The following is a 27,884-nucleotide window of genomic DNA, read 5'->3' on the forward strand; positions in this document are numbered from 1 at the left end:
CTTCAAAAAGCTGGGAGCCTCGATCACCTCGTGGCACCACGGGACAAGAATGAGGAGGAGATAAGACTTTGCCTTCCATCACAGTGAGGGTATGCCTAGAGCAATCACTGTGATGGCTGTTTGTGTAAAAATTATATCTGTGTGTCTTGTGCTTTTTGATGTCTACTGCCGGACCCTGACGTGAGAGGACGCTGGCGTTGTGTATTCGCCGCTTTTCCTTCAGGATAGTTTGTCTGTTTGTTTCTATGTTAATTGTTTTTGTAAAGCGCTTTGAGCACCCGATAAGGCGCTATATAAAATAAATGAATTATTATTACTATTATTAAACTAACCTGTCTTCCTCCTCACGTGAAGCCACTCCCTCCATGGGTGGTTCTGCTCAGTTGCGATTCCCTCCACCAAGTGCATTCATAGAAACATAGAAAATAGGTGCAGGAGGAGGCCATTCGGCCCTTCGATCCAGCACCGCCATGCATTGTGATCACACTCAGTAACCATTCATTTCTTGTGTGTTACAATTTGAGTTCCCCAAACTACTTATGCAGAAATACTCTCATTGCAAAGATCAAGGTAAAACAGAACTTTGATTTTGAAAAGTTATTTATTGAAATATTTCCAACAGCTCATAGCTTTCAATAAGAAAACAAAGCAAAATACCACACTTAAAAACATCTGATAATATTCAGTTCAAGCAAATGTGAGTGAATTCATTGCTTTCCAGTTAGAAATAATATCTAACAAAAAAAACTGCTGGTGGAACTCAGCAGGTCAAACAGCATCTGCAGAGGCTAAGAGATTGTCCTCATTTTGGGTCGTGTCCCTGAATTATTAGGATGTTTGACTTGCTGCAGGACCTGATGAGTTCCTTCAGCAGTTTGCGTTTTGGCTCCAGAATCTGCAGCCTCTTGTGTCTCTGATGTCTGACAAATTGCTTTGTCAGTGCTTCAAAGCCAGCTGTGTAGAAGCAAATATGACAGCCTTCTTTTAGTAGATTTTAAGTCATAAGCAAAGATAGGAAAGAAGAATACAGCTCCAAACATTTAAATAAATCTTTCACAATTTCTCAATGCAAAGCATTACATGGATAGGACAGGTTTGGAGGGATATGGACTAAACGTGGGCAGGTGGGACTAGTGTAGCTGGGACATGTTGGCCGGTGTGGGCAAGTTGGACCGAAGGGCCTGTTTCCATGCTGTATTACTCTGACATTACTTTTGGAATTAGAAGAGGAAAGTGATCAGCTTTGTGGCCAACTTCAGGGGCGCAGCGATAGAGTTGCTGCCTTACAAAGACCTGGGTTCAATCCTGACTACGGGTACTGTCTGTGTGGAGTTTATCCATTCTCCCTGTCATGGCGAGGGTTTTCAGCTGGTACAAGTTCCATTTACCAATTTACCAGCACTTAGTCGGTAGTTGTTTAAGCCTTGGTGATTCAAGTATCACCTAGATCATTCTTAAATGTTATGGGAGTCTCTGCCTGTGAGAATACAGGGCATTCCTGGGTTACAAACACATATGACTAATGGATGCCCACAGATACTAAAGAGCTCCCATAATATTATTACATTCAAAAGTACAATGTCTGTTCATATGAATGGTAGAACAAGTTTCCTCTCTCTCTCCCTCGCTATTTTTAGTCATTGTTTTTTGTTATCAGTCTTGTGTGTTTTTGATGCCATCCATTAGATACTATGGAGGTATAGTTCAATTGCCACCTCTACCAATCCCCCCCCACCCCTCCCATATACATATTCCATTTCCCTGCCCGCTGAGTTCCTTCAGCACTTCAGCACTTTGATCTTTGTTCAAGATTCCAGCATCTGCAATCTTGTGCCTCCAGTTATGAAGTGAAACGTGTTTGGGTAAATCTTGTGTGAGCTGGTGGACACATTGGGTGATTGGCAAGGTGATAATAGAAAATAGACGATATGGTATCTGAAACTACAGCTTATACCCTTCATTCAATGGCAGGCCTTGAGAGAGGCTTTTTGTAGAAAATCGCTTCAGACAGGAAGGCAAAGCTGCAAAAGTGAGCATGTACAACGTATAAAACCCTTTGGGACAGTGAGCTCCATAACACACTCTTGAACTGCTGTTAATTGTGTGAGCCCTCAGGCTAGGAGGAGATGCAAGTGTTGACTAGGTGTTGTTTATCGGAAATTGTTCAGTCCACCTGGACGTGTCAATGAAAATGGAACAAGACCCATGGTAAAACCAGAGGCGTGGCAGGAAGCTATCAATAGTCCACACATCTTTACCACAATCATACGCTTCCAACTCCACGCTGTAGTCACCTTCCATTCCCTTCCAGTGGCCACCCGTAACATAGATCTTCCCAGCAATCGCCACCATGCCACCATTTTCATGTAATTTGTGGAGCAGTTGGACCTAAAAATGAATAAAGCAATGGATCAAGCATGCATGTACATCAGTATATGAAGTACATGAACATTGTGTATTACTGTACACACATGCCTCAAATACACCAGATACACCTTTTTGAATAGACAATAGACAATAGACAATAGGTGCAGGAGTAGGCCATTTGGCCCTTCGAGCCAGCACCGCCATTCAATGTGATCATGGCTGATCATTCTCAATCAGTACCCCGTTCCTGCTTTCTCCCCATACCCCCTGACTCTGCTATCCTTAAGAGCTCTATCTAGCTCTCTCTTGAATGCATTCAGAGAATTGGCCTCCACTGCCTTCTGAGGCAGAGAATTCCACAGATTCACAACTCTCTGACTGAAAAAGTATTTCCTCATCGCCGTTATAAATGGCCTACCCCTTATTCTTAAACTGTGGCCCCTGGTTCTGGACTCCCCCAACATTGGGAACATGTTTCCTGCCTCTAACGTGTCCAACCCCTTAATAATCTTATACGTTTCGATAAGATCCCCTCTCATCCTTCTAAATTCCAGTGTATACAAGCCTAGTCGCTCCAGTCTTTCAACATATGACAGTCCTGCCATTCCGGGAATTAACCTAGTGAACCCACGCTGCACGCCCTCAATAGCAAGAATATCCTTCCTCAAATTTGGAGACCAAAACTGCACACAGTACTTGATACACACAATACCTGTGCTTCCCACATATTTCTCTGAATTAAACAGAAACTCCACTGGGCCAGCCACATTAATATGGGGTACAGCCATATTAATAAGGCAGCAGAGGCTGGGTATCCTGCAGCAAGTAACTCACCTCCTGATTCTCCAAAGTTTTTCCACCATTTACCAGGCCACAGTACTCGATGTCCTCATTTTATGCTTCCAAGACTCAGACAAATTTAAGTCACTGGAAAAACATCACCAATGTAGATTCTTCCAATTTTTTGCAAATTCAGCGGAAGGATAAGTAATCCAACATCCGAGTCTTCTTCCAGGCCAGTCTCCAAACATTAAGGCCCAAGTTAGACTCAGTCAGCTACACTGGGCTGTCGCTTGGCCTTCCTGACACCAGACTCTTATTCTGAACTCATTCATGTGAAGGAATTGCCTGTTGCACAGAGAAAAAGATTCAAGGATGTGCTCAAAGGCTTCTTCAAAAGATGAAGCATCTCCACTGGCTCCTGGGAATCACTGGCCCATGACTGCACGAAGTAGAGAAGAAGCATTGATGATGGTAATGAGCACCCTGTGTCAAAGCATCAGGAGCACGCAGAAGCCCGGTGTAAATGCTAGACCTCACGATCTAGCACGTCAGGCACTTTCTCTCCTATCTCTGGAAGAGACTGTGGTCCTCACGTCAGCCTCAATGGACTTCCAAGAAACCAGAAATCTCAGAGAGATGAGGCTTGTTTCCAAGATGCTCGGAACCATTTATACGAAAACAAGCAAATTTCCTTGATGCTGAGGGGGATCGAAGAAGTAGACAAAGAAGGGGAAGAAAGTTTGAGAAGAAGAAGGAGGACAAGGAGAAAGAAAAGAAGATGTCACTTACCTTCTGCCAGATGTTGGCCTCGGAATCATATGCGTAGACCTTCTTTGTGTTGTCTCCAATTAAATAAATCACTCCATCCACTGCCACACACCGGGGAGATGAGAGGTATTTTGGAATGAAGGGAGATGCAATGACACTCCAGTTATCTGCAGAGGGAAAATTAAACACACAACCTTTTTTTAAATTCAAGTCACTTTAAGATGGGAACAGTGAAATATGCTGTTGAAAGAAGCATGGTCAGAAGGAAGGTGAAAGGTTTGTGATTATTGGAGCAAGAGGAAGTTTTTTATGTATAAACTCCATGCGGACAGCACCCGTGGTCAGGATAGAACCTGGGTCTCTGGCGCTGTAACGTGGCAGCTCTACCGCTGCACCACTGTGCTGCCCATTTAGCATTTAGCTCCTCGGAAAATGAAGCATTCAATTCCCACAGGCAGAAAGACCCTGATGACATAAAGGCTTGGCTGATAAGTACCAGGTAACATATAGCTCACATAAGCGAGGTAAAGATCACCTCCAGCATGAAAGATTCTTGTCACCTTCCCTTGACAATCAATGATGTGATCATTCCCAAGTCTCTGGCCATCCACAGCAGGGGATGCCGGTGGTCACTAGAAGCAATTGGAACAGCCACAGAAACACCGTGCTGAATAAAGCATGTCAGAGGTCATGCATTCCTCTACGTGGCTAACCTCCTGACTCCATAAATTATTTTTTAACCATTCACAAACTATGTTGATATACTCTGAATTTGTCCGATTGAGTGCAGCTTCTGTGACAATCAAAAGCATTAACAGCATCCAGGATGTTGCAGGCTACTTGTGGAGCAGCTCATCACTGCTTTAAGCATTCACTCCACCCACCGCTAATGCAGCGTGGACACACTGTGCACTATCTACAAAGTCCACTGCAACAACATGCTGAGGGTTCTTCGATAAGAAAAGCAAGGTTAGCCAGTGATTCTGATGCCATCGACTGCAAGTTCCCACCATTTCACAGATCACAAAGAAATGCAAATAAATATCAATTCTCTCCTGTCTTCTACACAGATGGCTCCATAGGTTTTTTGGAATTTTAAAAGAAAGAAATCTGAGGGTCATGATGTTAGCATGCCAACAGTTATCCTGGAGCTAATGGGGAAACCTAAAAAGTGGGAGTTGGTTGGCAGCTACAATCTGCAGAGTAGGTGATACATAAATGAGGATTGCTCCGATCTATATTTGTTCTTTTAAACATAGCGCCATGCCATCATTCCATCACCAGGTGCTGCAAACCTATTGACTAGCACAATACATTCAAGACATTTTGTAGCAAAATAATATTATTCCAGCGACATTCCTGGGACATTCCACTATTAAACACTGCAGGAGTATCTACACTACTCCACACCATCTGGTACTATTTGCACCTACTTCCTATGCTATGATATACTCAATGACTTCAACATATGAATGACTGTGGTACATGTAGGATAGAAGAAAAGGAACAAGGTCTCAAAATGAAGGTAGACACAAAATGCTGCAGTAACTCAGCGGGTCAGGCAGCATTTCCGGAGAGAAGGAATGGGTGACGTTTCGGATCGAGACCCTTCTTCAGACTGAAGAAGGGTCTCGACCCGAAACGTCACCCACTCCTTCTCTTCAGAGATGCTGCCTGACCGCTGAGTTACTCCAGCATTTTGTGTCTACCTTCGATTTAAACCAGCATCTGCAGTTTTCTTTCCTACTAAGGTTTCAAAATGAGTTTGAGTTGTCACCATTTCTACAGTTTAGATTGTGATTCCAACACTCACTGTCGCTGAAATAATATTCTTTTGCTAGTGAAATAACAGTGAAACTAGTATGGCAACTAGGGTGAGGGAGGGATGGAGAGAGAGGCAATACAAGGGTTACTTGAAGTTAGAGAAATCAATATTCATACCGCTGGGTTGTAAGCTGCCCAATGACTATATGTGTACAGTCATTATGGTGCACAAGGGAGCTATTCAGCCCATTGACAAAAGAAGCAAGGGAAAAGGAAAGGACTGGGAATGGCGTTCAGGTTATAAAATACAGCAAGGTATTTGAAAGAAATAACAATTAAGGTAGTACATTCACTTCTGCTTCTTGGGAATCAAACTGGGACCTACCGATGACAGGATTGTAACACTGTAAAGTGAGTACATTGTACTTGGCTGCACATGAACCAATCACATAGAGCTTTCCCCCGCATCCTGTGACTGTGAAGTTAGTCACGTACTTCACTGTGGGACCAATCAGAGTCCAGCTATTGACGTAGGGGTCATAGCGTTCCACCTCCACAACATCCAATGTCGTCCCTGCAATTCAGAAAGTGCCAGACCTCATTACAGAACAGTACAACTTAATTCCCTTCTGCTGTTTAGTTTAGTTTACTTTAGTTTAGTTTAGTTTAGAGATACAGCGCAGAAACAAGCCCTTCAGCCCATAACAGGTATAACAGAGCTTTATTTGTCGTTCGGTCCCGATGTACCGAACGAAACTACATAGCAGTCATAGAAAAAAAAAAGAACACAAGACACATAACCCCAACACAAACGTCCATCACAGTGACTCCAAACACCCCCTCACTGTGATGGAGGCAACAAAACTTCCCCTCTCTTCCCCACGCCCACGGACAGACAGCTCGTCCCCGACCGACCCGCACAGTCCCCGCACCGGGCGCTGAAACGTCTCGCGGCCGAACCGGGCGATGAAAGGCCCGCGACCAAGCCTTGCGCAGCTAAGTCCCGCAGCCGAGCCGCACCAGCGGTGAAAAGTCCCGCAGCCGAGCCACACCGGGCGGTGTTAAGTCCCGCAGCCGAGCCGCACCGGGCGGTGTTAAGTCCCGCAGCCGAGCCGCACCAGCGGTGAAAAGTCCCGCAGCCGAGCCGCACCGGGCGGTGTTAAGTCCCGCAGCTGAGTTGCACCGGGCGGTGTTAAGCCCCGCAGCCGAGCTGCACCGGGCGATGTAAAGTCCCGCAGCCGAGTTGCACTGGGCGGTGTTAAGCCCCGCAGCCGAGCTACACCGGGCGATGTAAGTCCAGCGGCCAAGCCGCACCGGGATGTAAAGTCCAGCGGCCAAGCCGCACCGGGATGTAAAGTCCAGCGGCCAAGCCGCACCGGGATGTAAAGTCCAGTGGCTGAGCCGCACCGGGGGATGTTAGGCCCCGCAGCCGAGCCGCACCCCGCGCCGTGAGGAAGAGAAAAGTTCCCCACACCCACCCACCCACACCCACCCCCCACACACCACCACCCCCTCCCACACATACACAACCAAAAAAATATATATAAAAATCATCCCAACACCGACACTCAACAAAAAAAAGACGGACAGACTGCTAGTCAGCCGCTGCCGTTAGGCGCCGCCACGTCCACACCGACCAGCGATCCCCGTACACTAACACTATCCGACACACACTAGGGACAATTTACAATTTTGCTGAAGCCAATTAACCTACAAAACGTCATGTCGTTGGAGTGTGGAAGGAAACCGGAGCATCTGGAGAAAATGTGTAAGAAAAAACTGCAGATGCTGGTTTAAATCGAAGGAAGACACAAAGTGCACCTGGAGAAAACCCACGCAGTCACAGGGAGAACGTACAAGCTCCGTAAAACAGCACCCATGTGCTCAGGTTCGAACCCGGGTCTCTGGCGCTGTAAGACAGCAACTCTACCGCTGCGCCATCATGCCGCCGTGCTGTATTAGGACATTTTATATGCTTCCCAAACACCCAGAAAACAGATGTTTCTTGCCTTGCATCTCAATACCTGCAGGGAATATTAGCAAGAAATGAATCCTCAGGCAATATTGTTTCTAATTAGGCTTGTTACTGCTTTCTATATCAAAACGTCCCGTGCAATAAGAGCAACAAGCAGGGTTAAATCCTCACTGCACTCAGAAGTATCTCTGGATTTTTTTGCCAGGGAAAGAGGTTCTCCCACAAGGAGAACTGTTTTACTCATGAATCCCCGAATTGTCTCCAAGAAAATGAAATTGCATTTGGGATGCCCAAGTTCAGTGGGAATTATGATCACCCCAAGAAAAACACACAAGGCAACAGGGATATCCTGAAAATAATTATTGAACAAAATTGTGGGGAGGTGCAACAAGGCAAGGACTAGGTGGCATGGTGGAGCACTAGTAAAGTCATTGTTTCGCAGTTCCAGAGATGCGAGTTCAATTCTCACCATCGGAGCTGTCTGTGGGGAGTTTGTAGCTTCCCCCTATGAACGCATGGGTTTATTTCATGTGTACTGATTGCCTTACACATCCCAAAGATATATGAATTGATAGGTTAATCAGCTACTGGAAACGCCCCATAGTGGTGGAGTCTGGGATGAGCTGATGAGAAAATGGCAAGAATAAAAAAATGGGGTTATTATAAGGATTAGTATAAATGGGTGGGTTGATGGTTGGTGTGGATCTGATCGTAGGATTTAGATTTGTGCTGTTTCTCTCTATGACTCCATTGTGAACAAGGATTAAGGCAGAAACTTTCATCACGTTGAGAAAGTACTTGGATGCGTGCACAAATGGCTGTAACCAAGGCCCATGGAACAAGGGCCAAAAAGTGGGATTAGGATTAGTTTAGTTTGGAGAACCCAAGACCCCAGCAGTGCTCTGCATTGGAGCCCTGCCAGATCTCAGCATTTTGTTTCATTGCCCGAGACCTGCCTTCTCCACTGCCTCGAGGACCTTTGTCCTTCTCCGTCCTCTGCTATATTATTGGTCTTGTGTCCCAAAGATCCTTATAATGTACAGCCCAGAAGCCCTTCTTCCCCGATCTAATGCAGAGTGTATCCAAATGGTTGGTCAATGTGACTTAATAACATTGAATTCAGTTAAATTTAACTGTGAACCTTTTTACTTCAGTTGATATGTTTAACACTTACAGTACCTACAATGCTTCAATGAACTTTCTTCTGTCATAGTGTGAGCTACCTCAGACAGAGGTGGAAACTAGTCTCCAGGGTTACACTGAACTCTTTGAATGGGGTATTGCTAAATTAGAATATCAACGTTTCTATGCCACAATAAACAAACAAGCGTGAAATTGATTTGTATTCCTGGAAAACCTAACCACAATGGCAATAAAAGAGCTTGTTCGTAACACCAATTTCCTCCGCGTGTCGCTCTTTGCTTCATGCCACTATGCTACCTCCAATGGCGTAGATTTCTCCATTTAGTGCTGCCATCGTGTGGTTAGTTCTGGGTTTGAGCATTGGAGCGATGGGCTTCCAGGCCCCATCTTTGGAATCAAATTTCCAAGCCTGGGTGGTCGACCATGTATCTGTCTTGCTGCCTCTGGAGCCTCCTGGAAGGACAAAAGTAAAACTGTTTGTCAACTGATCTTTGCTTAACAACCTGTACAGTGAACAGTAGGGCTATGGGAAGTGTTGTGGAGCATAGAGAAAAAGGAGTACAGGTACATTGTTCATTGACAGTGGCATTGCCAGTTTAGAGGGTGGTTAAAAAGGCTTTTGGCATATTGGCCTTTAACAGTCAGAGCAATGAATAAAGAAGTTGGGAGGTCATGTCGTATTGGTGAGTATTTAGAGTATTGTATTCAGTTTTGGGCACCATGTTATAGGAAAGATTTTGTCAAGTTGGAAAGGTGCAGAAAAGATTTACAAAGATGTTGCCTGCCAGGACACGAGGGTTTGAGCTATAGGGAGCAGTTGAGCAGGCTAGGACACTATTCATTGGAGCACAAGAGGATGAGGGGTGATCTTATAGAGGTGTACAAAGTCATGAGAGGGATAGATAGGGTGAATGCACAGAGTATCTTATCCAGAATGGGGGAATCAAGAACCAGAGAACATAGGTTTAAGATGAGGGAGGAAAGACTTAATAGGAACCTGAAGGGCAACTTTTTTTACACAAAGGGTAGTAGGTATATGGAACAAGCTGCCAGAGGCAATGGTTGAGGCAGGTTCTATCACATTTAAATAACATTTAAACAGGTATAAGGATAGGATAGGTTTAGAGGGAAATGGCCCAAATGCAGGCAGGTGGGACTAGTGTAGATGGAGCATGTTAGTCGGCATGGGCAAGTTGGGCTGAAGAGCCTGTTTCCATGCTTTATGACTCTATGAATGAAAATTCCTTGCAGGTAGCACAAGAAATAAATGAAGAAGTGAATTTATTTCCTGTGCTCTGTGCCCTTTTTAGCTGTGCAGATTATTGTTTCCAATTTGACAGGAAGGATTTTTTCACACTGGTCAATACTGTGAGGCCCCCAGTTTAGTGGACAGAGCTCTGAATTATTGCACATGAACTAATCTCACAATATCTTGGGATGCAAATTCCAGCTCCCTTCGTTTGATCATTACCAGAATCCAGCTACAGCAAATATATAGAAATAAAGAACTGCAGATGCTGGTTTGCATAGAGGACATAAAGTGCTTGAGTAACTCAGCAGTCATGCAGCACCTCTAGAGAACATGGATAGATGACGTTTCAGGTTGGGACCCTTCTTCAGACAGAAGAGTCTGAAGAAGGCTCCTAACCCAGAATGTCACCTATCCATGTTCTCTGGAGATGCTGCCTGACCCGCCGCTGATTACTTCAGTAATTTGTATCCTTTTGCAGGAAATATGCCATGGAGCACAGATAGGTTCATTGAACATGGTGGATGGCAATAGCAAGCCTCCCAGATTTAAACCCAGTGCCAGGTGGTAGCTCCACTTCCTGGGATTTTGTCCAGAAATCCATCCTATCTGCCCTGCCCACTCGCTTTCTCCCCAACCCTGATGGAGTATCCATGACTACTTTGAAAGACTATCCACTTTCAACATCCACAACATATTTCTTGGGATTGTTCCAACACACTGGGATGGTGGCTATCAACAAATCTGTTTGCTGAGTTGCTGCAGCATTCCTATCTGTCATGACATTTTTGCTTATGTTTTAATCCATGCTAATGCAACGTCATATTAAAGTTACAGATGCAGCATTTCACAGGACCTTCAGCCCACCACAGGTTGCGTCGATCAACCACACCTGTTTACAATAATTATACCTTAATCCAATGTTTTTATTTTCCCCACATTGCCATCAACTCCCCCCAGATTCTACCACTTTCCTACACACTAGACACACTAGAAGCAATTTTACAGAGGCCAATTAAACTACTTTGTCTTTGGGAATGGGAGGAAAGCAGAGCACCTGATGATCACATAGAGAACAGCAGCAGAAGTCAGAATTGAACTGGGATCTCTGGAGGTCTGAGGCAATAGATCTAATGGACGTGCAGATGCTGATTCAAACCGAAGATAAACACAAAAAGCTGGTGTAACTCAGCGGGTCAAACAGCATCTCTGGAGAAAAGGATTAGGTGATCTTTCGGGTCGAGAAGGGTCTGAAGAAGGGTGTCAACATGAAACGTTACCTATTCCTTTTTTCCAGAGATGTTGTCAAACCCGTTGAGTTACTCCTGCATTTTGTGCCTATCTTCGATCCACTAGACGTGTCACCTTACTGCTTGCAAAGATCCCATTGGCAGAGGTAGAGGGATAAGGTTTCTGCTTTGACCACAATCATTAGGCTGGACACAAATAGTAGTAATTTTGGAAAGAGATTGTTTTCCTTGAATATCTATTCCAGCTCATTCATACATCATCCAATGTTAATTTGCCTATGGAATCAGAAAGAGTTTTAAAACAAACTTCCAATAAAAACAACTCTGCTTTAAATTTATTTTTGCATATACCCAAGAGTGATAACTTGGTGGAGTTTGTTGAACATAGATTTATCACAAAAAATAGGCAGTTTTAATCTCAGTGTTGATCCACCACCCATAAATAAACTGATTTTAAATGACTGAAAATAATTTTTAATTTTATACAAAACTTTTTGTTAGTTGCATTAGGACACAGAAGTCAGTTTCTTAGTAAAGTAAAATAATTATCTTGAGAAGTTTTTAAAATGTGCCCATTAGTATCCTTGTAAAATAACCATCTCAGTATGTAGGGGTTCCTCAAATGCAGTAAATGAGTGCAAATCCCAGAAATTCCCAATGACAATTAATCCACCTTACAGATATGTCTGTTTTTTGCAGGTCCAATCTGCTTTCTGACTAGTGCCTCTTAAAATCAATGCTGAAGGTCAAAGAAAACCACACTAACATATCTGACACTTAAAATTCTGCAATAATCTGTGTGCGCTATAATTGACCGTGACTAAGCAGGAATCTCATAATAAAGCTCATTCATCCGAGTCAAGCAGCCAATTCAATCTTGTAGCAAGGCACTGTAAACCACAGGATCCTACTGACCATAAATGTGCTGAAATAGTGGGACGATATCACACTTTACAACAAAGTAGGAGGCCATTTGGCCCATCAAACATGGTACTCTTAGAGGAATGCCATCAATCCTATAATGACGCCCGCAATGGCCGCCTCGCCAACAGTCTGTCTCGTTCTTTCCATCTTTGTTGTTTTTTAGTATGTGTTAAATGTATGCTTTAGTGTTCTTTAGCTTGGTATATGTGGAGGGTGTGGTTGTGGGAAACCTTTTTTTAAATCTCTTACCTCGACGGAGATGCAATTTTTTTCCATATCGTATCAACATCCCCACTGTGGCCTAACATCGAGGAGCTGGCTGGCCTTTGCTGGAGACCGACTTCGGGGGCTCCAACCACGGGAGCCTGCAGGACTTAACATCATGGAGCTGGTGGTCCCTGTCGGGGATCGACCTTTGGAGCTCCTACCGTGGGAGCCTGCGGACTTTAACATGGTGGAGCTCCTGATCCCTGGCTAGAGACTGACTTCGGGTGCTCCAAGCCGCAGGAGCTTCGATCGCCCCACCGCAGGAGCTTCGATCGCCCCGACGCGGAAGCTTCGACTGCCCAGATTGCGGATGGATCGACTGACGCGTCCATGGGAGAATAAAGGGGAAGGAGATTGAACTTTTTTGCCTTCCATCACAGTGAGGAATGTGGGGAATCCGCTGTGGTGGTTGTGTGTCTTGTTGCTTTTTTTTTTAGTATGGCTGTATGGTATTTCAAGTTTCACTGTGCCATAATTGGTACACGTGACAATAAACTGACCTTTGAACCTTTGAATCCCTTTCTCCCACTTATTTCCTTGCAATTCATTTTCCCACGCATGACCTTAAACAGTCCCCCAGCATAACTTCTCCCACTTACACTGAGAGCAATCTACAATGGCCATTTAACCTAACAACCAACATGTCTTTGAGATATGGAAGGAAACTGGGAATCCTGGAGGAAACCTATATTTTTACAAGAAAAAACGTGCAAACTCCACTCAGACAGCACCCAAAGTCAGAATCAAACTGGAGTGGTGAGACAGCCACTCTACCAGCAACATTACAGAGCAGTCCTAGGTCATAAAGCTCAGGAAGAGTACACTCCCACCTGCACCCTCCGCTCTGCTGCTGCCAATCTCCTATCCCCCCACATCCGGACCAAACTCAGATCCTGGGGGGACAGGGCTTTCTCCATCGCTGCTCCCACCCTATGGAACTCACTACCCCAAACCGTTAGAGACTCCTCCACACTCACCACATTCAAAACATCGCTGAAGTCTCACCTGTTCAGTACTGCCTTCAACCACTGAAGGTCACCTCACCTTCTGTCTCCTTCCTCTGTTCATTTACTTATTTACTTATTTATCTATTTATTCATTTCCCTATGTTCTCTAAATCTCTGTAAAGCGTCTTTGAGTATATGAAAAGCGCTATATAAATGTAATGCATTATTATTATTATTATTATTATGTTTGATCCATATCATTATCTGATCTCATCAGGGTATTACCAAGTTCCAATTGGTCCAATCATTATAGTTAATTCTACAAACATTTGAAAAAATGCATTCTGATCAAGTTTTGAGAAATCACTCAAAAAGACTGGAAGATCCAGATTGCTCTGACCGGGAACACTTCTTGTGCACTCTTTGGCTCAGAAGAACATCAGAGGATTAAGCAAGGTTTAATCATATTGGCTAAACTAACATTTACTGCCCAACGTTTTATTTTCAGGTGAGATTTTAAAATCCCATTCCGTTCTAATTATTTAGAGAAAGATTAAAGTTCTAGGCCTGTTTGAAGGGTTCATCCAAAATCACCAGACGTAGATGAACTGTTTAGTCACTTTACTGCTGTTTGCAGCTCCCCACTGCACCCATCAGATGCAGCGTGTGTTATTAAATCTATTTATTACCTGTGACATTTCTTGGGATATTCTGAGGAAGTGAATGGTGACAAGTAAAGGCTAGCTCTTCCTTGCACAAGTTTCTATTGAATGTATCTAATAACTCACCCGTGATGTAGACGTCATTGTTCAGTGCTGTGATGGCAAATCCCCACTTGTTATAATCGGGGAAGTCTGGCAGAACGGACCACTGCTCTGGGGATGGAAGGGCAACAGATCAGCAGCAACATCATCACCCGTATCTTGAAAGATTGCATTCAAATCCTAGCAGCACCCAGTATCCAGAAGCCACCGCAGGAATAGACACAAAGTGCTGAAGTAATTCAGTGGTACAGGCAGCATCTCTGGAGAGAAGGAATGGGTGACATTTCGGGTTGAGACCCTCTTTCAGACTCCCACTGTCCCTCCCTGTCCCACTGCTGGAATATTGGGTTGGTGGGCTCACGTGCAAGCTAAGTATTATTTGATAATAATTTGAGCCTACTACATTCCTCTCTGGAGATGTAAATCTGTCTGTGCAATTGTAATTTTGCAACACAATTCTCAATCTGTAAAACGTACTCCTAAATTTATATGAAAAAAAAATCGGGGATCTGCTATAAACAAACATTAAAACCACAGAACATATAAAAGTATAGCACATGACAGGCCCTTCAGCTTATTATGTCTGTGCTGAACATGATGTCAAATTAAGATAATCCCTTCTGCCTGTACATGATCCATGTCCTACTATTTCTTGCGTATTGAAGTGTGTATCTAAAAGCCCCTTAAATTGCCATTATCTACTTTCCACCATCATCCCTGGCAATGTGTTCTGGTACCTACTATCCTTTGTATAAAAAACTTGTCCTGTATATCTCTTTTAAACTTTCCCTCTCTCACCTGAACGCTCTGTCCTCTGGTAATTGATAGTTCCACCCTGGGTAAAAGCTTCTGTCTACCATATCTATACCTCTCATCATTTTGTATATTTTTATCACGTCTCCCCTCGGCCTCCAACTCTGCAGAGAAAACAATTCAAGTATGTCCAACCTCTCCTTACAGCTAATAGATTCTAATCCAGGAAGCATCCTGTAAACCTCTTTTGTACCCTCTCAAAGGCTCCCATACTATAATGGAGCAACCAGAACTACCCACAAAAGTTCCATAAAGCTGCAATGTGACTTCCTGCCTCTTGTACTCAATGCTTCAACTAATGACACTCTGATATGCATATCCTTCAACATGCCTCTCTTACCACTTTATACATGGGGTACAAATCTCGGAGAGACATGAACTTGGACTCTATGATCTCCCTTACATCAATACTGTTTATGGACTTGCAATTCACTGTATACTTTCCCCTTACATTTAACCTTCCATAAACACCTCACAATTGCCATCTGCCTTTTCTCTGCCCATATCTGTAAATAATCTATACCCCGCTGTATCCTTTGATAGTTTCCTTCAATTTCTGCAAGTATGCACCAATGTTTGTGCCATTTGCAAACTCACTCACCAACCCATCTACATTTTCATCCATGTCATTTATATATAATCACAAACAAGAGCCCCAGCAATGATCCCTATGGAGCACCACCTCCAGCCAAAATAACACCCTTCCACTACTAGCCTGTCTTCCTTCAATCCCATATATCTTCATTTTCTGCATCAGCATACTATGAAGGACCTTGTTGACTGCCTTAGTAAAGTCTAAGTGGACAACATCCATTGCCCTGTATTGATCAATCATCTTTGAAAACTCCCCATAAAAATCAATAAGACATGACTTGCCGTGAACAAACTTATGCTGCCTGTCCCTGATTAGCCCATTCTCTTTGAAATAAACCTAAATCCTGGCCCCCAACATGGAGAACATTTTTCTTGCAATTAGCCTGTCCAATCTCTTCTGAATTTTATATGCTTCTATAAGATCCCCTCTCATCCTTCCAAATTCCAGTGAAAAAAAGAACAGTCGACCCATTTTTTCATCATAGGTCAGTCCCGCCATCCCAGGAATTAACCTGGTGAACCTGCACTGCACTCCCCCAATAGCAAGAATATCCTTCCTCAAATTAGGAGACCACATCTGCACACAATACTCCAGGTGTGGTCTTACCAGGGCCCTGTACAACTGCAATAAGACCCAGGGGTGCAGTGCTGCCAGAGATCACAGGAGCGCCGCTCCGGCACCTCTGTAAAGAAAAAAGCCAAAATAAACAGCGGGGAATTTTAACAGCGGCCGCTCTGGCACCAGTGACAGCTCCGGCACCTAAAAAATCAGCACTGCAACACTGGTAAGACCTCCTTACTCCCAAACTCAAATCCTGGCGCTCTGAAGGCCAACTTGCCATTTGCTTTCTTCACTGCCTGCTGTACCTGCATGCTTACTTTCAGTGCCTGATGTACAGAGAGACCCAGGTCTCGTTGCACCTCCCCTTTTCCTAATTTGACACCATTCAGATAATAATCTGGCTTCTTGTTCAATATGCAACTGTTCACAATGAAATGTGAACAGAAGCAATCAAACTGTTATATTTTTAGGTTGTGACATGTATTACTTTATTTTAGTTTTGGTTTTTTATTGTCGCTGGTACCGAGGTAGAGTGAAAAGCTTTTGTCGGAGTAGTAATCCTCCGAGGTTTAATCACTATAATTATCTGCCATCCCTTACATCCACAGAACATCCCGTTGTACATATCACAGCACCACTCACTGGTCCTAATGTTGTAAAAAGCACAATTTTTTGACAAGATCTCATTATCTTCATAATCTTCATCCGAGTCCTCCAATGCCCGTCCTCCAATGACTACCAGAACCTCCTGAAATTTCTTGAGACCGGGTTCAGGTCTTTGCTGGGCTTCAACCTAAGGCAGAGGAATGAAGAGCAGAGACAGTTTCAGCCACATGCAGAATTCAGCACTTTTGCAACTGGGAATGTTCAACAATACAATTCTGAAACTGGAAGAAAGCAAAGGATCCCTCATCATGAGACCTCGTGCTAAGTATGCAGGGTAAATTTGGAAATGTTTCATTTATAAAGTTTTAGGTTCTACAGCTGGCCCTGTGGTAGACAGAGCATCTTCACTGCTGACCTACCCACCCTCTCTGCCATTACCCCAGCACCCACTAGTCTAGTCTAGTTTAGTTTAGTTTAGAGATTCAGCATGGAAACAGGCCCTTCAGCCCACTGAGTCCACATCCACCAGTGATCCCTGCATATTAACACTATCCTTCGCACTCGAGGACAATTTACACTTATACCGAAGCCAATTAACCTACAAACCTGTACTTTTTTGGAATGTGGGAGGAAACCGAAAATCTTGGAGAAAACCCGTGCGGTCAGGGGGAGAAAGTAGAAATTCCGTACAGACAGCACCCATTGTCGGGATCGAACCTGGGTTTCTGGCACTGGCAAATTTGAGGAAGGACATTATTGCTATTGAGGGAGTGCAGCGTAGGTTCACCAGGTTAATTCCTGGGATGGCGGGCGGGACTGACATATGATGAAAGAATGGGTCGACTGAGCTTATATTCACAGGAATTTCGAAGGATGAGAGGGGATATAAAAGAGACATAAATTTGTTAAAGGATTGGACAGGCTAGATGCACGAAAAATGATTCCAATGTTGGGGGAGTCCATAACTAGGGGTCACAGTTTAAGAATAAGAGGTAGGCCATTTAGGACTGAGATGAGGAAACATTTTTTCAGCCAGAGTTGTGAATCTGTGGAATTCTCTGCCACAGAAGGCAGTCGAGGTCAATTCACTGGATGTTTTCAAGAGAGAGTTAGATTTAGCTCTTGGGGCTAAAGGAATCAAGGGATATGGGGAAAAAGCAGGAATGGGGTACTGATTTTAGATGATCAGCCATGATCATATTGAATGGTGGTGCTGGCTCGAAGCACCGAATGGCCGACTCCTGTACCTATTTTTCTGTTTCTATGTTTCTATCTTAGGTCTAGGGAGGAGACAAATCAAATGGTTCAGCAATTGTGTTTCTATATATGCTCAGTGACTCTTGTTTGAAAATGTGTGGACATTAGGAAAATAAGAATTAGGGTAGAAGGATTTAGGGGATTGTCTACAAAGATTGCTGAAAATAGCGACATGGGTTAGCGAAAGCATTTACAAATGCATCAAGATGGTGAAGTTCATTGCTAAGAGAATAATCTGTAGAAGCAGTGATCCTTGGTTAAATTTTACTTGGAACACAATGTAGGGTTGTGGATACAGAAACAATGGAGAATATGCAAAACCTAATTTATGAAAATAGTACTACAAATGATTATGGTGACTAGGGAAACTAAACAGAGCTTAGACAATAGACAATAGGTGCAGGAGTAGGCCATTCGGCCCTTCGAGCCAGCACCACCATTCAATGTGATCATGGCTGATCATTCTCAGTATTCCGTTCCTGCCTTCTCCCCATACCCCCTGACTCCGCTTTCCTTAAGAGCACTATTTAGCTCTCTCTTGAATGCATTCAGAGAATTGGCCTCCACTGCTTTCTGAGGCAGAGAATTCCACAGATTTACAACTCTCTGACTGAAAAGGTTTTTCCTCATCTCCGTTCTAAGTGGCCTACCCCTTATTCTTAAACTGTGGCCCCTGGTTCTGGACTCCCCCAACATTGGGAACATGTTTCCTGCCTCTAATGTGTCCAACCCCTTAATAATCCTTTTAAGAGCTTGGTGCTCTTTCTTCTGCCAAAGTAAGACTATGTGACAATTGAGGACTTCAGGATTATGAAGGCATTTGGTGAGCTGGAGGAAGAGAAGCAAAGTCACTGAGAACTAAAATTCATAAATGTAAAAAAAAATAATAGGAATTATGGAGTGAAATGTTGGCCATGCAATGACTGAAGAAGGCACAAAGTGCTGGAGTAACTCAGCGGGTCAGGCAGTATCCCCGGAGAATGTGGATAGGTGACGTTTCGAGTCGGGATCCTTCTTCATCAGTCTGACCCCCTGGGGACTTTGTGCCTTTTTTTGTAAGCCGGCATCTGCAGTAAAGTTAATAGAGCAGAGCAAGATAGGCCACTCGACCCTAAAAACCGTAGTATGACATGGCACTATTTTAGTAGGCAGAAACTTGCAGTAACATTTTAAAAGAAAAATAACGAAAATCTGTGAATTGATAGATGAGATATATTCTGCATTTTAATGGTATCATCACACATACTGTTCCCCAAAACACTGATTACACTGCGAGAGGCAGGGTTTTACTTACTAAAATGGCTCCTTTGCGTACAACACTTCAGTATAGGTGATTTCGACGGAGTGGTCTATCTTGTACTGCTCTATTATCTTTGATCTGCAGTCCCTTATTTCTACATTGAATGACTGAGTTGTGGAACTAGAAAACTGGTATTGGTATTTTCAAAGGGAAACTTGATATGCTGAAGAAGGAGAAGGGAATAGAAGGTAAACAGATGTTAGAAAGGGTGGCATGGACATTCTTTGATTATTTGGACCGCATGTCCTGTCCCTGTGCTTTAAGTAATACTTGACAATTTGCCGGGAATAGTGCGATAAACAAACTACAGTTGCAATTCAGTGGGTGCAGCAATATCTATGGATGGGAAATGGACAGTCAATGTTTCAGGTCAAGACCCTTTCCCTGTTTTCTTTGCTCCAGATTCAGCATCTGCAGTTTTTTCTCTTCTTCATGTTAGGAATGGAATTGGATTCTTGGCCAAATCACAAAATAAAAATCCATTGTTGCTCAAGTTTGGATGTTGTGGTGCTAAACCTCACTACATAACCATGTATTTTTTCTAACCGCCGAATATCCCACTTAAATTGAATGGTGAAACAAAATTTATCCATGGACTTTTGAGGCTCCATGCAAGCTGGGTCTGGGTGCTGATTAAATATGGTTTTAATGCTGCGCTCTGCAATAAGTCTAATGATTGGTCTACATAATTTTCTAGTCAGTCATATGTTGTCTATGCAGTCATGATCCAAAGATACTTCCAGCCTGTTATACAATATTCGTTGTAAGGTAATAGCACAAAATGTTATTTTTTCCTTCTCGGATAACACTGGAGATTCAAAACAGTATAAAGTTACTCAACAATGAAACCACCACAAGGTGTCATTGCTGGAAGAAACCAAATGCTGTCGTGACATCAAAAACTATCAGAGCAAAACATAGGCAATTTAGAACTGTCAAGGAGATGGCTTGATTTAATTTCAGGCTGGAATTAATCTCCAGCGATCTTTTCTTTGTATATAAACCACTGGCCGGCCTTGATAAAATTACAGGCTGTGATGCCAGGCATCTCTTAGTCACATGTAAAACTGAATCACTCAATGTTGGTCATCCCGTATCTCAAAAATGTCCGGCACTGATTACATTCCAACTTGTAACTCTCTCCCGGATACTCAACGTCATCTCCCATTTATAAAGCATCTTACTCGCAGTAAACAGTTCATCGTGCTTCCAGGCAGTGTTATTAAAAAATAAAACATGATGCTGGGTCACAACAGGAAACATTAAGGTGGGTGAACAAAATATTGGTCCGAAAGATCAGTTTAGTTTATTGTCACGTTTCAGAAAATGGAGATTTGCTTAAACTACCTAAGGATATTAATCAGAGATTTTTGCAATTTTATCAGTCATTATATTCATCAAAAATAACAGATACTTCTGCGCAGATGCAAATTTTTTTGCAGGAATGTAACCTTCCTGGTTTGAATGTGAGTGATAGAAATTTACTGGGCGCAGAAATAACTATGAAAGACGTTGAAGAGACCATTAAATCCATGAAAAATGGGAAGACTCCTGGCCCTGATGGCTTAAATAATGAATTTTATAAAAAATTCAGTGGTTTGATCTCTCCACGTTTGCAAACCGTATATAGTCACGCCTTTAAACAACAGAGATTACCACAAACTCTGACAGAATCAACAATAATCCTCATTCCTAAAAAAGATAAGGATTCTGAAGACCCTGGTTCGTATAGGGCGATAGCTCTTTTAAATACTGATCAGAAGATATTAGCGAAAATCATGGGTGAAACTTTTATATACATCCCCAACAGCTAGAATATTAACTAATCAAATGCTGTCATCTAAATTTCATTTAGCTAGGGGTTGTAGACAAGGATGTCCACTATCACCACTTCTATTTGCCCTTATTATAGAACCACTTGCTGAGAGTATTAGATCAAATTCAGATATTCATGGCTATAACACTAAACATACAACCAATAAAATTTCTTTATATGCGGATGATGTATTAATATATATTACAAAGCCAGAAATTAGCATTCCGAATTTATTAAATCTCATAACTCAATTTGGTTCATTTTCAGGTTATAGAATTAACTGGTATAAAAGTGAAATTATGCCAATAATGGAGCATAATCCGGCCATACTTCAACAATTTCCTTTTAAAATTGCCTATGAAAAGTTTAAATATCTTGGAATTTACGTGACTAGGAAATATACTTCTTTATTTAAATTAAATTTTCCTCCTTTACTCGCTAAATTACACAGAAATATCCAATTTTGGAAAACACTCCCTATATCATTAGTTGGTCGTAGTAATGCTATAAAGATGATCTTTCTTCCACAGCTACTATACTTATTTCAAGCAATTCCGATCTATCTTCCAAAAAAGTTTTTTTTTTAAATTGATTCAATTGTTACTAATTTTATTTGGGACTACAAGACTCATAGAATAAATAAAAGACATCTATGTAAGTCTAAAATTAATGGAGGAATTGCTTTACCTAACTTTTTATTTTATTATTGGGCGCTTAATATTAAAAATATAACCTGCTGGTTGGATGATTCTGATCAACAACCGGATTGGTTAAAGATGGAGAAAGAGGATTGTTTACCATTCGATATTGGTGCGATCCTCTTAGCTCCAATAAATTTAAATAAAAAAACATATGGAGGTAATCCCATTATACATAGTGTTATCCGTACCTGGAAACAATTAAAGCTTACGTTAAAATTGAGTAAATTATTTGTTTTCCTTCCTATTGTGAATAATCCTTCTTTTAAACCGTCTGTCTTAGATAGAGGCTTTGCTCAATGGAAAAGTTATGGAATCAAAAGGGTGGGAGATCTTTATCATAAGGGAACTTTTCTTTCTTTTCAGGATTTACAGCAGAAGTACGGATTACATGTTAATAATTATTTTAGATATTTACAACTTAGAGATTATGTAAAATCACACATGCATGAATATAAGTTTAGAGGTCCAGAAACACTTGATGTATGCCTGAATCGACATTATAACTCAAATAAATTAATATCCTTTATTTACAATACTCTCCTTGACACTGACATTCCATCATCAGAATCTTATAGACGAGCATGGGAGGACGAATTGAATCAATTTATAATGCAAGATATATGGGATGAAAGTTTACAACATATACATCAATGTTCATTGAATACTAGACATTCCTTAATACAATTTAAAATAATACATAGATTACATTATTCGAAGACGAAATTAAATAGGATTTTTCCTAGTATCTCTCCTATTTGTGATAAATGTCAATTTCAAGAAGCTAATTTAACTCATATTTTCGTAACTTGTATAAAAATGCAAAACTTCTGGTTGGAGATTTTTAAAATAGTTTCTAAAGTTATTAATAAAAAATTAGATATGGACCCAAAATTAATTATATTAGGATTATCAGAACATACTACAAATTTTACAGTAAGTCAGGTACATTTTCTTGATTACAGTCTAATAACTGTGAAAAAATTAATACTTAAATTTTGGAAAAAACCAATAACCCCCACAATTAAAATGTGGACTACGGAAATGACAGAGACCCTGCATTTGGAAAAAATAAGGTTTGCCTTAATCGACAAACCTGAGTTATTTTTAAAAATATGGTCTCCATTTATTGAATTTTTAGAAAAGTAAATGGGTTTGGCACAGGACTAAAATAAAAAATTTAAATTAAAAGTTGAAACTTGAGTTAGGGGTTGGATGTACAACTGTGGTTATTGTCTCCCGGATCTACTCCCGTTAATTTTTATTGTTAGATCCTTTTTTTTAACCCTCTTATTCTCTCTCCCCAAGTTTATAGTTTTTTATTTTTATTTTTACTTTCTCTCTTCAAAAATTAAAAAATTGAAGCTATGTAAGAACTTTGTAACAAATGTGGTTTTTTTCTTATTTCTATTTGTACATATGCTTTTCAAAAAAATAAATAAATAAATAAATAAATAAATAAATAAATAAAATAAAAAGAAAAGCGTTCGTTGCATGCTGACCAGTAAGGAGAAAGTCAATACATGATTACAATCGATCCGTTTACAGTAAATAGATTCACTTAAGGCAATAACGTTTAGTGCAAGGTAAAGCCAGAAAAGTCCAATCAAGGATAGTCCAAGGGTCACCAAAGAGGTAGAAAGTAATTCAGCACCGCTGTCTGGGTGTGGTAGGATGATTCAGTTCCCTGATAACAGCTGGGAAGAAACTGTCCCTAAATCAGGTGGTGTGCATTTTCCCACTTCTATATCTTTTGCCTGATGGGAGAGGGGAGGAGAGGGAGTGGCCTGGGTGCGACTTGTCCTTCATTATGCTGCTGTCCTTGCCGAGGCAGTGTGAGGTAAAAATGGAGTCAATAGATGGGAGGTTGCTTTGTGTGATGGTCTGGGCTGCGTCCACAATTCGCTGCAATTTCTTGCGGTCTTGGATGGAGCTGTTCCCAAACCAAGCTGCGATGCATCCTGATAAAATGCTTTCTATGGTGCATCTATAGAAATTGGTGAGAGTTGTGGAAGTTTGTGAAGTTGGTGAGATGTTTTAAGCAATGTCAAAAGAGGAAAAAGAAGTGGAAATTAAAAGGTTGAGGAATGAAATTCCAGAGTCTCAGCAGCTGAGGGAACACTTACCATCCATGGTTAGAAATGGAAGAGCACAAAGATTTGTGGAAAAGAGGAGGTTATAGTGATACGGTAAACTATGGATAAGTTTGAGATGATAGATCTGAGATCATAGATGACAATTTTCAAATACAGATTTGGAAACCAATAGAAGACAGTAAGCCCAAGGATAATAAGTAATGAGTGGTGGTAAATGGGGTGGAGTGAGGTAAGAAATAGGCCTTAGACTTTTACTTTAGAGATACAATGTGGAAACAGGCCCTTTAGCCCAAAGAGTCCACACCAAACAGCGATCACCCCGTACATTAGCACTATCTCACACACTAGGGACAATTTGCAATTTTATCAAACCCATTAACCTATAAACCTGAATGTTTTTGGAGTGTGGTGGGAAACTGGAACGCACAGAGTAAAACCTCACTGTCAGAGGGAGAACGTAAATACTCCATAGAAACAGCACCCATAGTCAGGATGGAACCCGGGTCCCTGGCACTGCAAGACAGCAACTCTACCACTGCGCCACCCCAAAGGCAGAATGCTCAAAGATAGGAAGTTGTTTATTAAGGGTAGCTCAGCTCTGAGGCTAGCAGACCCAGAAACCTGGGTTTAATCCTGACCTCGGGTGCTGTCTGTATGGAGTTTGCATGCTTCCTCTGTGCCACGTGGGTTTCTCCCTGATAATCTGGTCTCCTCCCACATTCCAAAGGCAATGAATTGAGTAGATGAATTAAGTGCTCTATATTATCCCAAATGTACAGGTGGGTAGTGGAATCAGGAGGGAGCTGATGGGAATGTGGGCAGACTAGATTACAAAGAAAATTAGACTGTAGGGGAAGGGATTGCACTGTGAACCAGCATAGACCTGATGGGCTGAAATAGCTCTCTTCTTACATTGTTTCTCTTGAAGCTCATGTTTTTTTCATGGAGTAATCTCTTTTTATTCGATAAATTATTTGGGTCAGTTGGCACAATAAACATGAACCCTTACCTTGTTGTGAAAGCCTTCAATCCTTTTCCTGCAGTGCTCACACTCCTGAATGAGTTTGTCAGGCAAGAGCTGGTCTCTCAGATATTCCACATTCAGCAGTGGAAGGTGTACTAGCTCAAAGAGCTTGGGAAGGAAGCAACTCCGCTCCACCTCGTTGTACCTTATCCACCTGAGGAGGGCTTGGACCAGGCTTTCCTCCTCTTGGACCTGCAACATCTCAGCCCCCAGGTAGGCCAGGAGCCTCTCGATGCCCAGCAGCAGAAACTCCTCACTCAGGGACACCGCCTCAAAGTTCTCCAGAAGGAAGGAGTGCGCCTTGGCGATGACCTCTGGACACCCATAGATCACTCCAAACTCGTAGATGCCGAGGCAGTTGGTGGGGGCCATCTGCTGCTGGAGATAGCGACTGCACACCTTCTGCACTGCGCTGAACTGAAGCCGGTTGGCGGTCTGGGTCAGGGACTCCACGTTCTGCTGGTTAATGGTCAGCTTCCCCGTGTAGGCAAAGCCGATCAGGGTCTCCATCATGGCCGGATCCACATCCTTGAGCTCCACCCGGGCCGAGATGCTTTCCACAAATTCCCCCGTGAACATGGCGTGGAAGTACATGCTGCAGAGCGCCAGCACGCTCCGGTGGCAGGGGAACTCCTGGCCGCCCACCAGCAGGGTAACATCCGAGAGTTTGGGGTTGGACCTCAGGGTTCTCAACCCCTCCAGGAGGCTCTGTGAGTGGGATGGCAGGCAGAAGTCAAAGTCATCCACGTTCCGCACCATTTTGGGATCTTGCAGAAAGTCGGATTCTTCTACAGACCGGTGGCGGCCATCGCCTGCAAAAGCGGACAAAAGCAGAGAAGTAACCATTACTTTACAGCTCAGGGGACTGCTCATGGAACGGGTATCGGCAGGGCTGTTGGGTCTAGGAGCCCTCTCAGGTCTACTCAGGTAGCTGACTACAACTTCACCAGCTGCCTCCGACAATGTACATGGGCTGAGCACTCTGATGCTCCAGGTCCACACCAACAATAGGGTCATAGAGTCATACAGCATGGAAACAGGCCCTTCAGCCCAATTTGCCATATCGACCAAGATGCTCCATTTACACTAATCCCACCTCCTGCATTTGTCCCATATCCCTCTAAATTCTTCCTATCCATGGACCTGTCCAAATATCCTTTAAATGTTGTTATAGTACCTGCCTCAACTACCTCATAGAGCAGCTCATTCCATATATCCAAGTTGCTTCTCGGGTTCCTATTAGATTTTTCCCCTCTAACCTTAAACCTATATTCTCTGGTTCTCGATTCCCCTATTCTGGGCAAGAGGATTGGTGAAGGATTAGTGTAATTAGTGCTTGATGGTTGGAGTGGGCTTGAACTGAAGGCCTGTTTCTGAGCTGTATGACTCCATGATTCCATGACATAATTAGCTGCAAACACTTTGTGATATCCTAAAAGCAGTGTCAATGGGCTTATTAATATATCTTTCTTCCTTAAGAGGTTAGAAGCCGAAAAGGTGTCCGGACGTGAGAGTATCTTTCAGAGAAGTTCAAATATTTGTGTTACTGAGAAGCTGGCAATATGATCTGCAACATCCTGACTCTCAGTGATGAGGCACTCTGTCTCCTGGAGTGACTGTGCATGCAGTGTCTCTCAGGGAGGGTGGTGACAGTGAGAAACCTGCCTGACGTTGGAGGTTGTGGACGTCTCAATGATGGTGTGGGAGTGGAGTGACTGTGCACGCAGTGTCTCTCAGGGAGGGTGGTGACAGTGAGAAACCTGCCTGACGTTGCAGGTTGTGGACATCTCACTGATGGTGTGGGGAACTGTGCAGCCTGTCACATGGAACAGCTTGCGACGTGTGAACTGATGACAGGGGAGCGACCAGTTTCACAGGAGCGGCCCGTGAAACACGGAGAACCCTGTGACACGCAGTGGTCTATGAAACATGACGGGCCTGGGAAACAGGGAGGGTTCTGCAACGCCCAGCGGTCTATAAAACACGGAGTGCCCTGTGAAAAGGTGGGTGGTGTGACTCACAATAGTCCATGAAACACGGAGTGGCCTGTGAAACACGCAGGTGCCCGTGACACGCAGTGGTCCATGTGACACACATTAGTCCCTGAAACATGGAGTGGCCTGTGATACCCGGAGGGTCTAGCGACACGCCATGGTCCATGAAACACGGAGTGGCCTGTGAAACATGCAGGTTCCTATGACACGCAGTGATCCATGACACACGGAGTGGCCTGTGAAACACGCAGGTTCCTGTGGCACGCAGTGGTCCATGACCCATGGAGTGGCCTGTGAAAGGGAAGGATCTGTGACATAGAGCAAGGCCTGTGAAACGTGGGGCAGCCTGTGACTCAGGGTAGCTTCTTATACAAACCGGCCTCTTAGATTTTGGGGCCTGTGATTCAGGGGAACCTGTGACATGGAGCAGTTTGTAACTCAGAGCGATCTTTGAAACGGAGCAGTGCATGAAGCAAAACAGCGTGTGAAACCCAGAGCGGCTTTGAAATCGCAGAGGCATGTGACACAAATCATTATGAAACAGTTAATGGAAGGAGAATCCTGTGAAGAGGTGGGAGGGAATTGTGGCCTGGCACTTACCATCAAACACATTCGGGGCTGAGAGACTTTTCCAAGGTCTTTTGCTCCATGGACGAGCAGCGATTTTCCTTGAAATCTTGTTCCTCCCAGCAGAGCTCTTCAATCTGGTCCAACGCTTCCCATATACCCCGAGCACAAACTTATTCCAGCTCTTCAAATGATTTCTTGGAAGTTTAAAAATGTTTTTTTTTTGGCAGATTCTTCACCAACTGTAGACTTCACTTGAAACAGAGGACTTGTACGGGCGAGGAGCTGAGCTGTCAAAGCCGTGTGGGTGTTGTGTCTTTTTTTACACCATCATGCTCCCGCTGTGTGCAGTTATA

At 43.0% G+C, this 27,884-nt stretch overlaps 1 protein-coding gene across 1 annotated transcript; it reads right to left on the minus strand.

Moving 5' to 3' along the window:
• Positions 1-662: 662 nt before the first annotated feature.
• klhl30 (kelch-like family member 30) lies at positions 663-27,878 on the minus strand. Its single transcript, XM_078409971.1, has 8 exons — positions 27,562-27,878; positions 24,953-25,779; positions 16,813-16,963; positions 14,226-14,312; positions 9,098-9,253; positions 6,068-6,256; positions 3,940-4,085; positions 663-2,388 (listed from the first exon to the last, which is right to left on the minus strand). Exons 2-8 carry the CDS (start codon positions 25,724-25,726, stop codon positions 2,140-2,142), a joined length of 1,752 nt encoding a protein of 583 aa, XP_078266097.1. The 5' UTR covers positions 25,727-25,779; positions 27,562-27,878; the 3' UTR covers positions 663-2,139.
• Between the last annotated feature and the right edge of the window lie 6 nt (positions 27,879-27,884).

Source organism: Rhinoraja longicauda, chromosome 13 (assembly GCF_053455715.1).
Source record: "Rhinoraja longicauda isolate Sanriku21f chromosome 13, sRhiLon1.1, whole genome shotgun sequence".
Classification (NCBI taxonomy): Eukaryota; Metazoa; Chordata; class Chondrichthyes; order Rajiformes; family Arhynchobatidae; genus Rhinoraja; species Rhinoraja longicauda.

Bases quoted from the DNA above. Each gene is read 5' to 3' on its own strand.
- klhl30 (XM_078409971.1), bottom strand. From the start codon at position 25,726: ATGGTGCGGAACGTGGATGACTTTGACTTCTGCCTGCCATCCCACTCA. The intron at 6,257-9,097 runs GTAGCATAGTGG...TCTGAATTGCAG, and splicing joins AGAAATCTACGCCATTGGAG to GGACGACATTGGATGTTGTG. The intron at 4,086-6,067 runs GTAGGTCCCAGT...TTCCCTCTGCAG, and splicing joins GTGTTACAATCCTGTCATCG to ATAACTGGAGTGTCATTGCA.